The sequence below is a fragment of the Heliangelus exortis genome, chromosome Z, assembly GCF_036169615.1.
Source record: "Heliangelus exortis chromosome Z, bHelExo1.hap1, whole genome shotgun sequence".
NCBI lineage: Eukaryota > Metazoa > Chordata > Aves > Apodiformes > Trochilidae > Heliangelus > Heliangelus exortis.
Window position 1 is genome coordinate 37,834,205 of NC_092454.1, and position 19,260 is coordinate 37,853,464.

General features: G+C 38.7%; 1 protein-coding gene across 2 annotated transcripts; it reads right to left on the bottom strand.

Annotated features, from left to right (window-relative positions):
* Positions 1-268: 268 nt before the first annotated feature.
* Positions 269-19,214, bottom strand: ABHD17B (abhydrolase domain containing 17B, depalmitoylase). Of its 2 annotated transcripts, none has more exons than XM_071732052.1 (4): positions 18,836-19,214; positions 12,434-12,908; positions 2,648-2,827; positions 269-1,796 (listed from the first exon to the last, which is right to left on the bottom strand). In XM_071732052.1, exons 2-4 carry the CDS (start codon positions 12,898-12,900, stop codon positions 1,577-1,579), a joined length of 867 nt encoding a protein of 288 aa, XP_071588153.1. In that variant the 5' UTR covers positions 12,901-12,908; positions 18,836-19,214; the 3' UTR covers positions 269-1,576. The 2 variants fall into 2 exon arrangements, with proteins under 2 accessions (XP_071588153.1, XP_071588155.1); XM_071732054.1 differs by having other exon boundaries at positions 2,750-2,827; positions 18,836-19,155.
* Positions 19,215-19,260: the final 46 nt, after the last annotated feature.

A 19,260-nucleotide genomic window follows, 5' to 3' on the forward strand; every position in this document is an offset into this window, starting at 1 on the left:
ATTATTTACGGAAGAATCCTTTTAAGTAGCTCTGCGGCAGAAAACCTGTATGCTGAATGGCAGAAAGAAGTGGGATGAGGCATGGGGGTGCAAGGATGGTGGAACAGTAGATGGTGGTAAAAAAACTGATGACAATAGCTTACTGCTTTAGTTCTCAAAGCAGCTTCCAAGCGTAAATGGGGAGTTATTTATTACCTTGATATCACAAGCAACTGTTGATATTTCTTTTTAAAAAAAAAAAAAAAAAAAGAAAGAAAGAACAGCAGGAGTGTGGAATACCATTTACTGTTAATCAACACATCTTAACCAATGTTTTCACAATACTTGAAGCAACATTTAAGTATACAATAGTCTCAATCACAGAAACAAAGCAGAACAATTAAACTATGTAAGGCCTTCAAATTAGAAGCACAGTGTGTACTGTTGGAATATCACTTTGTTTACAAATAGGCTACATATAATCAGGTTTATTTTTCATAGTTTTATTAAAACAAAATGCATTCAAGGGAAAGGCAACTTACAAAGTTTTTTACTATGAGTTAATAGAAAAACGTCAACGTTCTCTTCTATCCCCTCCTCCCACCCCATTCATGAGTGATTAGTAAAATTTCCATGTAATACTCAAAAAACTATAGGCTTTTACATTAAACATCCAAAAGTAAGCCTGATCAGACAACTGCAAACTTGTAAGTGGTCTATTACAAAACTGGATAAAGTTCCCCATTCTTTCCAATGAAATATTGCATCTCTACACAATCAATATTTAAACTCTGTTGTCCACAAAGCCTTTTCAGTTCAGAGAATCTTACTGTTTTCAATGAAGTACTTAGTGGCTTCAGTAGCAGTCATGTGAATTATATTTACATTACAACAAAGATAACTTGTGGCATTATTTTGGCAAGTTTAGGGCTGCTGAGAATATAAAGTGGGTAAATTTGTTTGACCTGAAAGGTAAGGGACAAGACAAGAACCAAGCAACTAAAGTAAAACTTATCTCAAAAGATATGAGAAACATGGAAAGAGATCTCTTTTGACCCTTTCCCCCTGTAACAGGGCATGGGTCATTTCCAGTGACTGTTTATTTTTATTACATACATTAGTATTTGCTCAAATTTCATGGCTTTTGTAATTTCACAGAACTGCCTGGAACTCTGTCTTTTAATTTACACCTGTGCAACAGAGTAAGTCACAGTACATTTTGAGATGTTTAAAAAATACTTATAAACTTGTTTTTGATATGCTAAAGCATTTGGCAACACTCTTACAGCATTTGATTTTATATACTTAAAATTTCATACAGTACTTGTGATTTTAAATTTTTTTTTCTAAGAAGAAAACAAAGAAATCTCACACAACATAACATGAACTGCCAAGCTTGACTGCATGATTCAGCAATTCCAGTTTATAATACTGGCATTAAAACCTTCATTAATTATGTTGACAAATCATTACCTGTACATTTAATGAAGGCAACCAAGATGATTTGAAAATACAACCTTCTGTTTTTTTGTTACGTATTTATCAAGGCATGCAGTTTCGCAGTGAAATGAAGAAGCATGTAAATATACAAACAAATTTACAAGTTCACCAGCTCCTGTGACACAAACTTTTTCAATCTTTCAAGGTATTGTCCATAGAGTTCCACATCATTATGGCCTGCTCCTTCTACCCACAGTGGCTCTACAGGTCTCTGGCAACGCTCAAATAATGTTAGGCCATGTGAAAAGTCAATTACTTCATCTTCGGTCCCATGGATTATTAACACAGGAGATGTTATTTTAGAAATTTTGTCAATGCTGTAAGAAAAACATTGTATCTATGAATAGTGAGCTTTATTAAATCTTTTTGAAGGACCAGACTGTTAATTTTACAAACTCAGATTTAATTACAAACAGCTACTGAAGTTGTTTAATTATTAGAAAATTAGATCTGATCAACACACTGGAAGCTATTACAGTAGCACATGTAAAGCTACACAGATTGAAAACACTACTGGAAATTATTAGAATCAAATAGCAGAACAATCTGTCAAAAAGTGGTGCAAAAAAGTACTTGTCAGAAATGGAAGAATTCTGGCACTTAATTTTTTGTCTTTTATAGGGGAAAAAAGTATTTGAAGTTAGGTGTTTAAAATGAAAGTAATGCTTTGAGACAAGTGTACCAGTTTGTAATGGTCAACTAGTAGAATAGTTCTGAGGTATTTACAGGCATTTTCTTCAGTTAAGGTCTACTTCACTATCCAGGCTTTGCTACGCACAGAAATATATGCAAAAGACTTTGTTCACAGCTACTCAGATGAATAATTCACTGGAGTAGAAATGCATGTTAGCATTAGTAATATTAGGGGTTACACGATAACCCCTAATATTAGGGTGATTAATTAGGTAATACCCCTAATATTAGGGGTATACTTCTTTAAAAAAGAAGTTGTTACTGAAATTACTACAGATGTGAAAAACAAATTTTTAAAGTTCTGTAAACTTCAAATCAAATGTTCTTCATTATTACTCACATTGATTTTTTTTCCAACTCTTTTTAAACCTTTGAAAGAAATTTCAGATAATTTGCAATATTACTTGTTCCCCTAGCCTAAAATTCGTGTAAAATACTGAAAAATGTACGCAGAATAAAAAACCCTACAACTTACTTTGGGAATGCATCAAAGCAATAGGTCTTCTTCGTATCAGGAAAAGCTACTCTCATTCCTGAGGTCAATGGAGAATGAAGAATTACAGCAGCACTTTCATACCTAGCAGCAAGATCCACAGATGGTACTGTTCCTATGCTCTGGCCATATATAATCACATTTTCAGGGCGGATTGCGTACCTAGGAAATTAAAAGTGTTAATAACAGTGGTATATAAAATGAAACAAACAAAACAGCAGCTGGACAGCAAGGCAAAAAAAGCATTTCTGAAGAAGAAAATTTCCCAATTTTCCTATGAAACTGGAGCTGGTAGAAGAACAGGCAAGTATAACCTATAACATTCCTCACTTTAAGGAACAATTGTTTACTCCGTATTTTCAGTAATTTTTTTGCCTTATGTCTGAATGATACTGAAACATGGGTTTATTTTTTTAAACATGGATTTGAGAATGCAACAAACTTCTATACTAGTTGAAAGCCTTCACTGGTAACTCTATTGGACCTGATTAGAGCCTTATTAGGCCTATGGTTATCAGCAAGTGGAGCATAGTCTAATCTGCAAAAATTTGGTTTGTTTTACTCTTCTGATACCTTATAAAAACTGCAAGCTAGTAACATTGCTCAACAAAGTGAGCCTAAAGCGTGACCATTCAGACAGTGGTTAGGATATTGCACAATAGCTGAGATGCTCCTTTGTTATCACAGCTGATCTGACATGCAAGCTAACCCTCAACTAAGAGGACCCAAAAAGGACCACAAAATTAAAGTCAAAGCCTCCCTCCTAAAAGACAAAACCACACTGCATTACAAAAAAAGCCCAAAACCAACCCACCGTGAAACAACAGCACGAACCTCCTAACATTGTTCTCGTGTATTATTAGGAGTTTGTTCAGCTTTCTGATTAAGAGCAGACTGCCCTAACATCACTGTGGAACAGCATGAGGTGAGTTTAACATTTGCCAGCTGACCACAATCATAAACCAGCTAACAATCAACTGCTTTCAGTTCAAGTGAAAGGGCAATCAATGCCTCTTCTACAATGCATTCATAGATCTTTTCTGTCAAAGCTAGGTAATAATCCCATATTCACAAAGGAGTTATCAAATGAGAACATTTTGCATACCTCCAATAAAGCCACAGAAATCAAGGTAATGAAAAATGGGCCAGAATCTTATAAACATGGCACAAGAAGTGTATGGTAATTGCACAAGTCAAGAAACACTGAAATTAGTGAAGCCAAAAAGCCTCAAAACCAGGCTCAAATATTAGGAAAAAGATGTTTTACATCTGTTAAAACATTTGAATTAAAAAGCAACAGAGAAAAAAAATCCATAAATACTTTTCAATAAGCCAGAAAATCTGTCCTGTGCTTTATGTCAGTATGTAATAAACAATTTTAAAAAGCCAGGACAATCTAGAAAGAATTGAAGAACAACAAAATCACATTTAAGTATTACTAAAATGTAAGTATCCCTAGCAGAACTCATAAGGCACCACAACAAGCTTTCTAAAATGGGACTAAAATCCACTTTTGACAGCTACCATTGTCTATTTGAATAATCATCTATTTATTTAAATTGTCTTCTGCTTGAGTGATATATAAAAGTTGTAAAAGAACTTTCATAGAATCTATCTATATCATGATTACCTAATTACTATCAGCAGTCTTGAGAAAGTTTCTGGGATCATAATCACTTTAAGACTTCCTGAGACATAAAGACTCAATCAACAGCCTGGAGCTACAGGAAAGTCCTACACCACACAACAGTTCTTGGAGAGAAAAAAAAAAAAAAAAAATGAAGTATTTTGATTAACAAACATTTTCAACATGTCAACACAAAAATACAATAAACTAGAGCTCCGAAGACAAAACAACTTTAAGTTCTTCACTATTTCTTTATCTCTGATGAATCACCAGAACAGTTGAGAACCTATCCTTCCCAATTTGTTTTCCAACTGAAGATAATTCAAATCACATTTGTCTGTTCTTAAAGCAGTGTGACTTTCTATCCCTTTCACAAAATCTGAATAAAACTCACATTAAAACCAGACTATTTGCATCATTAGCATGTCATAAAGTCACATGTCACACAGCATGGTGTGATGTAACAGTTCTTAACTAACAAGAGTTATAAACCATCATATTCGTATTTCCTCAGGTACCAAGGCCATTGCAGAGAAATTTAAAGCAAAACCTTAAAAATAGATTTTGAAGCCTATATTCTCCTTTTTCTGATCATTCTTCTATTTTTGGATCCAAATCCTTCAGCCTAAAGATAGCTAAATTAGTAACAAAAAGTAATCCAAGAACAGCATTTACTATTTTTGGATTAAAGTAATCCTTTCTCCATCAAAGCCAAACAGATTGCCCTCACAACACCCACCAGAAACTACTTGTTTTGCAGTCTGAACACTAAAATAGTGTACTGAATCAGAGAAGCAGTGGTTCAAAGCAGTCAGACTTTTGAATATTCTGGCTCGGAAAAAAAACCCCAACAAAACAAACCAAGAAGAGTGCAACAACTGCTGTGGCTGCCTGCAGTCTTCCCTCTTCTCTTGCACAAGCTTTTGAAAAGTTGGGGGAAAAAGGAACTTAGCAGTCCCTCAGCGTTCCTCTTTCTTCAAAGTATCAGGTTCTAATATAAAACGGAAGGGTTATTTAAAATATAGCTGTTGGCAAATTCCCTAATTTGCCCTAATAAAATTAGTCTACTCCTATTTTAATAGTCCTGTAGAATCCAATAAGTTGGATAATAGATAATTATTAGTTTAGGAGGCACACCTCCCAAATGAGGCAGTGTAAAATCAAGAGAAAAAATGGCAGGAACACTGTTGTCTTAACAGTGCTTTGGAATTATGGGCCATCCAGAGAAAGGACAATGTGACAATTAGAGAGCCCTAAGCCACAAGCAGATGCTCTGGTAACAAGAGCTCAGAGACATCCTGTAAAAAGTGTTGATATCTTTGAAAGCTAATTATGTTGATCATAAGAGTAATGTAAACACAACTGTCTACCCAAGTAAACTTAGATAATTTCTGTTGGAACAGGTAGCTTGGTGGTGGTGGTAACAGTGTTTGGTTGTGGTTTGTTTTGTTTGCGATTTTTTTTGTCTGTTTGGACTTTTTTAAACCATAATCATCTGAAAGAACCTTGGAACACAAACCTTTAAAGGAGCTGTGTACAGATGTACCTCCTCAGAAAATGCACTGTTCCTCAGGGACAAGTTATTCTAGACTGAGACTGGCATAAAATGTGGACACGTGTTTTCTGCAATTTAAAGTCTGCTCCTTTTTCTTTCCCACAGCAACTGAGATTTCAATTCCATTCAAGACATGATTTGTCCTTTATGTTCATGTACTTAAGGCCTACCTGCCTGGAAAGCATATGGAACTTGAAGAGGAGTTTTTACATAGAACTAAATGTACCTCTATTGACAGATGCTTGCTAGTACAAAGTTCTCACAAACTTCTGTCCTGTCATCACTTTAAAGGTACAGGCTACTGTCACTACAAAGCTAAGCTATTGCCAAAGAAGAAGAGAATCAGTTTCCAATTTGCATCTTCAGCCACATGTGGCCCCTCACTGGGTTTCACCAACTTGTTGCGGAAACAGTTTTGTTAACTCCTTTTTGAGTATGGGATTGTTACCTAATTAACTTCTCTGGAAGTATGGCAGCAACTCTTTTTCTGCTCCTTTATGATAGCTGTCTTGAGGGCAAGAAATTACATACCACTGGTGGGCTAAAGGAAGGAGCAAGCCAATAAATCATTGTAACTGTACCATCAGACCACTCCCTAGAACTTGGGCCCAACCTAACACAGGCTGACTAACGAATTCAAGATCCTCTTCTGTGAGTCTACATATGCTCATCAGCTACAGGTGGGTTCTTGTAAAAGAGTAAACCCTGAACAGTTCTGCCTTCTTTTCATCTTTGGTCAGGAAACAACTGCTGAATAGCAAAGAAACAATCTTTTTTTAATGCTTGAAACAAACGTCACAATGTGCTGCAGCTGAAACTCTTCCAATGAGTCCTTTATGTTCCCATCCCTGTAATGAGATCTCTTCTGCACTCCACTAACATCTTAGAGGAAATTCACCTCTTCTTTTCATAGAATCTTACAACAGTTCAGCTTGGAAGATGATCTAGTTCAACTATCTGCCATAGGCTGAAATATCTTTCACTAAATCAAATTGCTTGAAGCCCCATACGACATTACCTTGAACACATCAACTGAGTATGTATCATTCATCAAATATTATCCATATATCATATATAACCACTTTCATTGGTTATGAAGCACATTACTATGATGTGCAATATGCAAACTACAAGATAGATGTCTGGCAGTAATGAATTTTTTTGTTGTTTTTTGTTCCTAACCAGTTATTTTCAACAACCAAATACCAGCCAAAATTATACTGCTATACTTGCAGGTTCTCAAAAGCCAAAACCTGCCATTTTTCCCTTGATATACCTAGAGGAGACAAAGCAATTTATTTTTTAAAAATTAAATTTATTTCTGAACTATTGCTGTTAATCTAGAAGATTCACTCACTTTACAATAATAAAGTATCAGTAAAAGCAACCTTAGCAGGGTACATCTCCAACAGTTCATCTCAGGCCCACAATAATGAAGAGGTGTCATAGATGCTCTAAGAGAGGCAACTGTGAAGCTATTGCATCCCATGCATTTAAACAACTGGCAGCAGTGCTTGGGGTGCAAGGAACAAGGGAGAAACATCCTCAGGGAATTTTCGGTGCACATTTCAGAACCTTTTTGTCATCATGCACATAACACATAAAATTACAGCTGCGAACTGAGAACATGAAGGACATGAACATCCTCCAAACCTTTTAACTATCAACATTCCAGGCCATGAATAAAATTTATGAGCATACAGCTTTTCCTCAGCTGAGATGCACATTCCTCCTCTTGTGTACCCAACATGTAATGTTGCCAAAAGACAAAGGGAACTGTTCTGTCAAAGGCAAGACCACTGACCATGCATATAAGTAATCAAAAACTGCATCTCCTGTCTCTCATGGTGGTTTTGCCTTTTCTAAACCTTACAATGACACTGGTACAATTTTTTATGGTCAATAGTTCTCAAAACGATAAATTGAGCTACTTTTCCCTAGCAATTTAAATAAAAGCTAACTTTGAATATTTGGAGTTAATTTTAAGATGCTTCATATTCCAGTCATCTCCCTCCCCCACTTCTGAAACAAATAAATAAATAAGCCGACCTAATTTGTCAAATTACTTTCAAAAACTTTCAGCCAACATCCAAAAGGATTTTAAATTATTCTTATAATTGGCTGATCAAATTACATGTATTCTGTCCACTCTGACACATCAGTCTGATGAAAGATTTACCCTTCAGTTTTTCAATTATTATACAGTCCATGACAAACAATAATGGAAAGGCTCTTTGGTCATGAGCCACCTCCACCAAGTCTTCAGGTTTCTGAATGAACGCCACTTGCCCTGCATTTGCCTGGGGCTGGTTAAACCTTCCTTCCTTGCTAGGGTGTCATCAAAGGCCTTCAGAGACCAGGGCAGCAGAAAATAGGCGTATCCCAAAATGACTCCTGGCGTTTCAACACTTTATAGCTATGACAGTATGAAAAAGAATGTCCTCACTTGCAGCTTTTGTATAGGCCCATGCACTTGAATATGCAGGAGCAAGTAACTTTCCCAAACATCACAATAATGACTCACCTTCCTTTCTTCCACAGTCAGCAGCCACATGGATAGCTACTGCATTCCATTAAAATACTCAGAGCAGGTAAAGAATAGGGACACTATTCAGAATCTCTATCTTCTGTTTACCTCTTCTGATCTGCTGCCAAATTAACTTTCTGTACTCATCAACATGAAAGATAATATTCACATATCCTTACAGTAACCACTTTTAAGAAAATGGTGCTGGACCAATCTCACCATCACCCTCAATAATAGGTTCCAGACTACTTATTTCAGTGTAGGTGTCCCGTTGTCATGGGCAGTTATGCTACTATTCAGGTGACCATCTGGACTGCCCTTCCAAAATATAAAGCTTAACACACAAACATCTCCAACTCAACCAGCTGTGTTGACTGGAGAATGAAGTTCACATCAACACTTCAGATACTCCTCAAAACCCCTTTAATGCTGGACTTCATGATACCTTTTCTCAGTAAAGAGAATGCAGGGAGCTGTGGCTGGATGTGATCAACCTCCAAAATAGGTTATTTCTCCATTCTTTTCTTTTTCCGATCACAATCAGTGAGGCACTGTTTAAAAGTCTAGGATTCCTTTCTTCTCTCATCCCACCAACATGACTTTCAAAGGAGTTACAGCTATACTTAAATCTATCCTGCAAACAATCCACTGAATTAATTTGTTTTTGCAGAACACTTAAATTATGGTATGTTAAAGATGGTGACTGTAACACTGACAGAACAGGACATACTAGAAAAGTGAATCAATGCTGCAGCAAATGCTCAAAGGATCCATTCTGGTCCAGATACTCATCAAGTATAAAAACACAGCCGTGTACTGTCTCAGGGCTCAAGAGAATACCACGGATTAGTAACCTGTGAAAACTATGAGCCTGTATATTCAGTCCTGTGCTGAACTCCTCCCTGTTGCATTCCACATTCACACACAAGGACAAGACTAGCTCTGCAGATTGTAAAGTTGGTGAAAGTGTCACAGAGGAAACTAGTAGTACCAACCACTTCTTAAGCAATGGAAAAATATCCATTCATGTCCATGAAATCCACAAAGGAGGCAGAGCAATCCGATCTCTTTACACTCTACAGAATGACATATTTCTAGAGGAGGTTTTGACACAAAAAATAAATGCAGACAACAAAGGGATTGAGATGAGGTCATTTCTGGAACGAATGAGAGCAAAGCAGATAGATGGGGGTATGCATTTGGAGTTCCCCCTAGCAATGTATTTTCAACAAAGGATATGCTCAGGTGGGGTGCTGTAATGAACAATCTTATTTGATTAGGGAAGGCACACTTATGAATGAAGGTGAGAATTCAAGTTGCAATCACATTTCCTTTTAGGTTTTCAATAAGAAGTCTGTCTGTGTGAGGACAAGACAATAATTAGAAACTAGTTCACAAAAGAGAACCCATAAGCAGATATAAACAGTTTTCACCATATGGTTCTCTTCCATCTTCTGATACATGTAAACAATTTGTTTCTAAATTGCACAAACCATATTATGTTTTTGGTCAGTATAAGCAGGTACTTTACGAAGTGGCTATCTTCCAGGTCACCTATCCACAGTCACCAGTGAACCTGTTGCAGCTCTTGGCTTACAGAATGGATAACTAGTTATATATCAACTTTCCACTGTCATAAAAAGAAGTGCCAAAACCTAATCTAACAACTCAGTACAGATTTTTTTTTAATATATGAGGCTGAATACCTGTATCCTGTGGTTGTATGAGGTTTATGACAATAAGCATTTTCCCCATTTCAACATAAATAAATTATGCTTCTGTTGAAAGTACCAGACTTTTGTTAAATGTGAAAGAAATGAATAATATGTGCATTTAAAACACTAAAAAGAGATAATCTGCTCCAAAGCATTAGGCAAATATTTAATATGACATTGATTAACTTCTATGCTCACTGCAACACCCAGCAGACTCCAGGTTTTAAAGAGTCCTTACACACGCCCTCCTCCTAAATCACATCCCTGATACTATGTTATTAAACAGTTGTTACTCGGTTTAATTGCTGGGCCAGTGTTAAACTGTGACAGATTTTAGCTAAAAGCAAAAGTACAAGACAGAAAATCACCTTTATCCTGGCCCAAACCAGGACAACAGTACAATGATGAAACCCTAAAATTACATTACATTCAGGTTTTCACAGCTTTTTGGTGCAAAAGCACACAATATGATGGATATTTTTGGTTAGCACATATTCTTATGATTGCATAATATTTTAAAAAAATAATGGTTTTGTAGTTAGGGTACATATAACACAGGAAGAATATAGCTCTAAATAGAAAAAAACAAGGTGAAATTTGCTCTTACATGTAAGTATTCAGTGCTGCAGCTATTTAGTGTCTGGGATTCTTATCTGTATCAGAGAATACATCCAGAGTCTTTCATCTTAATATTTTATTTCCCTAAAACCAGAATCTTAGAACACTGAAACTGCTGAAAGACCATCCCTCCAGTTTCCATTTTTCCTTGTCCAGTTTTAATCTATTTGAGCTAACACCACCGATTCAAACTCCTGTTTTTTTGTTTCCACCAAAATGTATTAACAACAATCAGTTACATCCTCTCTCACACATCAAATTTTGTTACGTTAAAAGCAATGTTTTTGTTTCGTTAAAAGCAATGTTTTTGTTTCGTTAAAAGCAATGTTTTTGTTTGGTAGAGAAAGCAGTCATTGAAAATGCTGTAGCTGCTAGTCTGAATTCTGAAACAAGGGGTCTGTATGGGGACCAGTGCTGTTAAACATCTTTGTCTGTGACATGGGCAGTGGGACTGAGTGCATCCCCAGCAAGTCTGACAACACACAGCTGTGTGCTGTGGTCAACGCGCTGGAGGGAAGGAAGGTTATCCAGAGGGACACTGACAGGCCAGTGCAGACTGCATGAAGTTCAACCAGGCCAAGTGGAAGGTCCTGCAGACAGGACAGGCACAACTGCAGGCTAGACAGAGACAAGACTGAGATCAGCCCTCATGAAAGGACTTGATGGTGTTGGTGGATGAGAAGTTCAACATGAGCTGGCAGCACTGTCCTGGGGTACATCAAAAAAAGCATGGCCAGCAAGTTGAGGGAGGTGATTCTCCCCTTTTGCTGCACACCCTGGTGAGACCCCACCTGTGTTCAGCTCTAGAGCCCCAAACACAAGAACATGGACCTACAAGATTGAGTACAGAGGAAGATCTCTCAGATGATCAGAGGGCTGGAGCAACAACCCTACAAAGACAGGCTAAGAGAGCTGGGGTTGTTGAGCCTGGAGAAGGCTCCAGGGAGACCTTATAGTAGCCTTCAAGTACCTGGAAGAGGCCTACAGGAAAGCTATGGAGGGACTTTTGACAAGGGTATGGAGTGACAGGACAAGGAGCAATGGTTTAAAAATAGAAGAGGGTAGGATTTAGGCTAGACATAAGGAAGAAATTCTTCACTGTGATGGTAGTGAGACACTGGCACATGTCATTTAGGGAGGCTGTGTCTGTCTCATCTGTAGAAGTGTTTAAAGGCAGGCTGGGTGGGGCTTTGGGAAACCTGGTCCAGTGGGAGGTATCCCTTTATGTGGCAGGGGGGTTGGAAGCAGATAATAGAAATGAAAGTCCCTTCTGCCTCAAAACATTCTCTGATTCTATGAACACCATACAGAAATCCAAACAGACTTAGTTTGGTTTGTAACACCTTTTCCACTGTCCCTCCCTACAAAAAAACATAGGTGGTGGAATTATCTGAAAAAACAAGCCAAATTTTCTCTCACACATGTGATAGCAATGGCTCAGTTACTGGGCAATCAATTATTACAGCTTTTTCCTATTATCTGAGATTTCCAGACTGAAACACACCTGGATTTTATGTCACCCCACTTCAATTTTTCTGGTATATCACTACTATATACTGATTGTGCTCAATACTGACAATGCCTTCAGCATCAGGAACGACAAATCAGCTACGATACAAATCCATTAGGCTTAAGATACAGTATTTCTGTTTAAAATACCAATGTAGGTTAAGTACAACCATTTGAAAAGCATGCTGTAGAAGAAAAATGGCAACTGATGTCTTACCTCGTCCTAAGAGCGACCCAAGCAGCATCAATGTCAGCATACAGGTTCTTTTCTGTTGGCTTCCCAGAACTTGCACCATATCCAGAATAATCATATGAGAATATGTTGCAATTAATCCGTGAACCCAGTCCTATGTAAAAGCTGCTCATCTGACCTAGGTCAACAGCATTTCCGTGTGAGAAGAGCAAGGTATACTTGGCGTTAGGTGAGCAACGCACAAACATACAGGCAATCCTGTTACCTTTACTTGTTCTAGTCATGAAGCACTCAATGGCATCTTTTTCTCTAGAAGAATACTGCCAGTCTGCTCGCTCTGAGAGATGTAAAGTCCAGTGACTACCACTCTCATCACACATCAGTGTGTAGGTGGGATCAGGCGGTAAGAATGCCAGTTTGGAGGCAATTTTCCCTGGGCATGGTGGACAACAGAACAGGCAACACAGTTCACTAAAGGAAAGATTATTCATCTTCTAGTCTGAAACAGGAAGAAAAAATAGTATCAGTTTCTAGAAACAATCATGGATAATGTAAACTTTACCTCTCTAGAATATAGGCAATTCTAGTGGAAACATTTAACAAAGCGTATTTTAAATATATATGTAAATTTCTATTTAATACCTTATTTGATATTATTAGCTACTTTATAATTAGCATATTATTAAAGAAGAGTCATAACTTTAAAGTCCTGCTATTAAAACTAAAATATCATGTAGAAATAACAATCACAGGTTTTGGAATTTCTTTGGAGTAAACGAAGGCTTCCATCTTAAGCCATTAAGAGAAGTGTTCATTACATGGGAAAATACATGTTATAAAGAACAAAAAATATATTGCATAGTTTGCAGAATACCAAGACTATGGAGACCTCTGCAGCCAAAAAGCACTACAGTATTTCCCAGATACATAGAATACATATTGCAGTCATGAGCTATAGGCTCCTGCAAGCAGCTTCATCAGTATGAAAGGTAAATGAAATTTAAAACTCAGGAGGTAAAACAAGATACTTCTGCTGGCTTAACGAACACTGTACTTCAGTACCCTAAAATCCTTCCATAAATTCTTCTTTGCTCCACATACTGGTTGACATGTTTCCAAACCCTTCAAATATATTATTATCTAGGCACACAGGAATTGATACTACATTAATGATAGGAATATTTAAATTTCATTAATAATAATTATATTTGAGAGGGGAAAAGACAACCAACTTCGTTGTGGCAATACTGTTTTTTAAAGATAAGAAAATAGATGCAATCTACCAACAGCCATGCTGGAAACTATCACATGTAAGACTGGGATTTGCACTATTTTCCTTGAATTAAAGCTCCTTACACTTCAACATTTCCATCCAAAATCTATGAGCAGGTCTCAAATTCAGTTCTTGCCAGGTCACTGTGAACAGAAACACTCTTCGATTGCTTAGACTACTAGATCCAAGCTTAGAAATGGGAACAAAAGAAACTGATTTCTGATGTCCACAGTTCCGTGTAATTCTAGAAATATTTGGATGCTCTGACAATAAAGTCTTACTATTGACAATAAAACTTGGAGATATCTAGATCCCATTTCAAAGTTTGCCCTCTATCTTGAATAAAAACATAATTTTCAGGCCTGAATAAATTACTCTTTAGGAAATCTTCGGAGACTGTAAGAACTGTTAGATATCAATGACACAACAACTACCCATATTATGGATGGGTGAACAGTCTCTTCCTTGTTGTAGAGTACAAGTGCATACTGCATACAATGTTTGTACATAGGGTGTAGTTAAACAGTAGTAAACACAGGCACAGCAAGACAGTCCAGTAAATGGCATCAGCATTCTTGGAATACTTCTCTTTGTGGGGTACAAAACCTGTTATTTTTGCCAAGACTGCTACAGCCAAGTTCTTTCACAAAAGGCTTCTTCAAAATCCAGGAAAATCACAGATTTTTCGATATGGGTGACCCACACTACTAACTCAGAGGAGATGAAAGGAACAGTACACTGATCATCTCCAATAAAAAAGCAGTTTGTGTCTTAAATGAAGATCCTGAACATATGACCATATTTCTGCCAGCTATTGAAACAAACTCATACTTATGTAAATAGCACAAGTAGTCACTCAAATTCGAAGTAGCTCATCTGTTCCCTATGATGTGAGGTTATAGAGACATTAAGTTTAATTTTAACCTGGAAATCAGTATAAGAGGCGGAAGAGGTCTATGGGTTGGCAAAATTCTTGCACAGTCTCATGTACAGGAAGAAAAATCAACACCTTTCCTTCCTCCTTCTCTTGCAGCTGTGAGCACCAAAGGAGCCAATTACACTGCTATACTGAGTTACACTGAGGTATTAATGACCTGGAATAGCAGACTGCTATCTATTCCATCATACATTAGCTACAGAATTTCTTGCTTGCTTCCCAATCCATTTGTCAGAAAGAATTAAACCAGAATCGCACATTATTTATAACAACAAACAGCCCAGCAAGACTACAAGTATTATTTCACTCAGAAAATCTTTGCCGTTTGTCAAAGTCACTTGACAAGACGACTGTGGAATTCACACACAGCACAGTATTGCAGTAACCACAGTTAATCAACTGAGGTGGTGCTGTGCCCCAAGATACCTTAAATGTCCCAAAAATGGGATGTTTCCACATAAAGCAAATGACTGATGCTAAAGACCATGGCTGAAGTATTATTTCTCCACTATACCAAACTGAAACATAGATTTTACATAACATCCATTTAATCCAGTAGGAATGTTGCCTACTGAAACTAAATGATTGCTCTCCATCTAAATCATGGCTAACAACAACTCTTTTTTTAAAATCAAATACAACAAATACTTGCTACTTTCTTCACTCAGAAGACCCAAGAAAAAACAGCAGATCTTTAGCATCACCAACTGAACAATTCCAACACAAACACCAAATGAACCTGCTCAAGAGGATACCTTGAACTAAATGCAGTGTTCCCATTATACCAGAACTGGTTTGTCATTCATCGTATTCATGAGCTTATTCTTAACCTCCAGATCTGGAATGGAACCAGGATGTGAGCGAGTCCCCAGGGTGTATAGAATAATTGTGATATCACTCGTTAAAAGTTCAACTGAATCAGCAGTTCCACCTAGTAGTTACCCACCAGATTATCATAATTTCACTTCAATTAAGCAGGCATTATCTTTTCTTAAAATGTAAGCTGCTCAGATAGTTCAATGAGGGATTAAACGTAAGGTTACCCCCCCAGTAGTGGTTTTTTTAATGTTAGGAAACATGGTTTCCTAATGATTCATCCAGCTAGAAGCTATTATAGCAAAAATTCAAAAAAAAGTAAAAAAAAATCGACCCTTCACTTAGCATCACCTCATCTTGGTAAACGCTTTTAAGGTCAACAGTCTTAAAAGAACAATGATTTTGTGAAGCCTAAAATGTAAATTATAGAAAGTAAACAAGGTATCACAAGTGAAGTTGCATTAAAGTATGGCTATCTAGACTCAACTGACGACAGATTACCTTAAGAATGGTGAACCTTAACTTTGACAAGTATACATGAATAACTTCAATGGGACTTATTTGCCTAAAATCCATTATGAATACCTAAGCTCTAGTTTAACACCTTCTAAGCACTATGATGTAAATTTCTGCACTCATTACAGTAGCATTGTCAAACACTGAGATTAACACATTCCAGCAACTGGAGAGGGAATGGGTGAATATCAAGAAGAAATTCTTTACTGTGAGGGTAGGGAGACACTGGAACAGGCTGCCCAGGGCAGCCCTCCCCCTGGAAGTGTTCAAGGCCAAGCTGGATGGGGCTTTGAGCAACCTGGTCTACTGGGAGGTGTCCCACTCTTTAGGGTTCCTTTCAACCCAAACCACTCTATGATACTATCTATTTCAATAATATTTTTCATTTAAGTACTAACAAAGAAGTCAGCGCATTTCTGGAAAAAACTATATATTATTATATTATTCAAAAAACTATATATTCTGGGTAAAACTATATATTTTAAAATTATACTTCATATTTCATATAAATTAAGTAGGAAAATTGTCTTTAAGAAACTACTACTGCATGAAGAAGGGCTAAGAAATAACCCGCTTCTTCTCAGACAGATTTTAAGAGTAATGTAGGATAATTTCATCAAAATTATCTCTTTAAGTGTCTTATGAATAAAAAAGTAACAGAAAATGATAAACATATAACTGCCCAGAGGCAGAGATTTCAATTAAGTTTTTTCCAATTAAAGCTGGTGGAAGGGGGGGAGGGGAGCAGTATGTCTATTTATCTTGTGATTCCTAGGATAACACAAACATAGTTCTTTCATATAAGCAATTACTCCTGTCCTCCACCCTCTGCAAATTGTTATGAGTGGCACATGTTATTCACATCCTTGAGTACTTAACTACGTATTAGCCTCAAAAGCCCAACCCTTGCAAATGCTTATCTAGAAATCTTGTATTTACATTAAATACAAATAATACTTATTTTAAATTTAAAATAAATTATCTATTTCATAGGAACTATTTACAAGAATAAAAACTTGTAGAGGCAGCTTCTGGTTAGTAAATTTTAGTGGTGCTCTAACAGGCAAGGTATTAAAAATGTTAGGATTTTTTATTTCTTGTTTGGGTGTTTGGTTTTTTTTTGTTTGCTTGTTTGTAGAGTGTTTTTGGTTTCGTTTTTGATTTTGTTTTTCTTCCCGTTTAGTTTCAGTTTTTTTGTTTGTTTTGGTTTTGTAATAATCCTTTTTCATTATATACTGCTGAAATAAGAAACTCAAACTCTCACCCTTTCATTAAACACAATGCAATGAATGCTTGAGTTCATTCAAGTCACTACTGAAGTACTCTTATTTATTTCAACATCTGCATTATAGTAAAAATGGAACAGAAGGTTATGACCATCCTCCAAGTACTCAAAACAGATAAAACAACAAAATATTTAGTGAGGGGAAAAAAAAAGGAAAAAACCAACCAACCAAGCAAACAACCAAAACCAAAAACCATCCAGCATCTAATTTAACCATTATATAAAATGATTAATCTAATAAAATTATTTAGAGAAAATACATAGCAGGTCTGGAAAAGCACACAGAGGAAGTCTACTCAATAATGAAAAAGCCATAGGAAGAAACACCATGAAGTAACTCTTTAAGGTAGGTTCTGAAGAGCAAAACAACCTACATAAAAGCACAGAAGCCTGACTGGTCCAAAACTTTATTTTGGTCCGTCTGCTTTTAAAAAAAAAAGCTTTATTATTTTCACAAGTTCCAGCAGCACTGTAAAGCTTAACTTGTATGTAAAGTCTATGTCTTTTTCTTCTGCTGGTTCCTTTGTATACTTCAAAACCTAGTGGCACCGTTGAGAAAAGAAAGACAGGAAACAAGAAGCGAGAGATCTAGCCATTCTTTCTCACCTAAGGAACGCACCAGCCCTCTGATGATCCCAGAGAGGCAGCCGTGGCGTTAGGTCGGGTTACGTAATGTTCAGTGTGCTCCCAGCACGACTGCACCACGGAACTGCTCAGCTAAAGCCACCTGCACGCTGACAGGCGCTCAAGTTATTATGTTTCGGACACATCAGCCTGGCGCTCCACTGCGCCACTCGGTCAATCTCTAATAAAAAGCTATACTTTTAAAACAGGCCTACGCTCACATGGTCAGACTACCGTGGTTTCTGCCTTCATGTATTCTTCTCGATACCTTCTGGCCAAATACTTCACGCTTCTACATTAATAATAACTGAAAGCTATCATAAGGCCAGCGTCCTTCCACCAGCAACAGCAGAAGCTGAAGAAATACACTGAGCCAGGCTGACGAAAATTAAATGAACTCTTCATGTGCCTTTAACTAAAAAAAAGGACTTCCCAGGAGTCAACACTGACGCGGAAGCACCATTTAGACCCGCTAAAAGACAGCATTTAAACAAGCGCTTAAGAAGTCAGCGCGCCCGTTTCCCGAACAAAGGCGTTCACGGTAACACGACAGAGACGGGAGCCGCGGGACACCCGCCCCGAGCAGCCCAGGCCCCCCGAAGCAGACGACATCCCCTTCCGCGGCGCCGGACAGCAGGACAAAGGCCTCCCAGTCTGCCGGGAGTCGCCGGTTCGGATCGTAGGGCTGGACTGAGGAATGCCTGCCGCGGCCCTTCCTCCACAGCGCCGGGGGGAGAGGAGGCGGTAGGGGGGGTAGGGGGGGACAGCTACACGCCTGTCCCCAGGCGGAGGAGGAGGTTGGCGTATCGGTGAGGAGAGAAAGAGCCGGACCTGCCGAGGGGCCAACCGGCCCCCACATCTCGGAAGCGGATCCTCCACCGCAACCCTGCCGCCAGCGCCGAGCCGGGGCCGCACAGGCTGCTCCACACCCTCCTCCCCCTCCCCGCCACTCGCCCGTCTGAGGGAAGCTCCTACCTGCGGTTGGCGCTCGCTCGGCGGCGGCGCGCACGGCCCCGTACCTTCCCAGTAGCCGTCGATGGAGTGCCGGGCCGGCGGGGGAGGGGTGCCGGTTCTGCTGAGTAACGGCGCGGTGGCTGTCGGCGCGCCGGCCCCGGGCAGCGCCCACAGCTCCGCAGCCGCGCTCGGCGGCAGAGAACGGCGCAGCTCCTGGAAAGCGGCTCTCAGCGCGGCCTACGGGACCTGCGCCAGCCTCGTCGGACCGAGAGACTGCATCGGTTTGAACGGTGGCCCCAGCGGCCAAGGGGGCGGTGGGGTGGGCGGGGCGGGGCCGGCTGCAGCGCACCCAATGGGGGCGCAGCCCGCGGGGCCGCTCCAGCCACTGAGGCTCCGCCTGAAGGCGGATGGGAGGGAAGCAGCGAAGAGGCAGCGAACCGTGGTGG

What these genes read in the sequence shown, in the direction of transcription:
- ABHD17B (XM_071732052.1), bottom strand. Translation starts at nt 12,900, where the DNA reads ATGAATAATCTTTCCTTTAGTGAACTGTGTTGCCTGTTCTGTTGTCCA. An exon ending in TGGGTCGCTCTTAGGACGAG is followed by an intron (nt 2,828 to 12,433) that starts GTAAGACATCAG and finishes TTAATTTCCTAG; the next exon opens with GTACGCAATCCGCCCTGAAA. An exon ending in TGCTTTGATGCATTCCCAAA is followed by an intron (nt 1,797 to 2,647) that starts GTAAGTTGTAGG and finishes TTTTTCTTACAG; the next exon opens with CATTGACAAAATTTCTAAAA.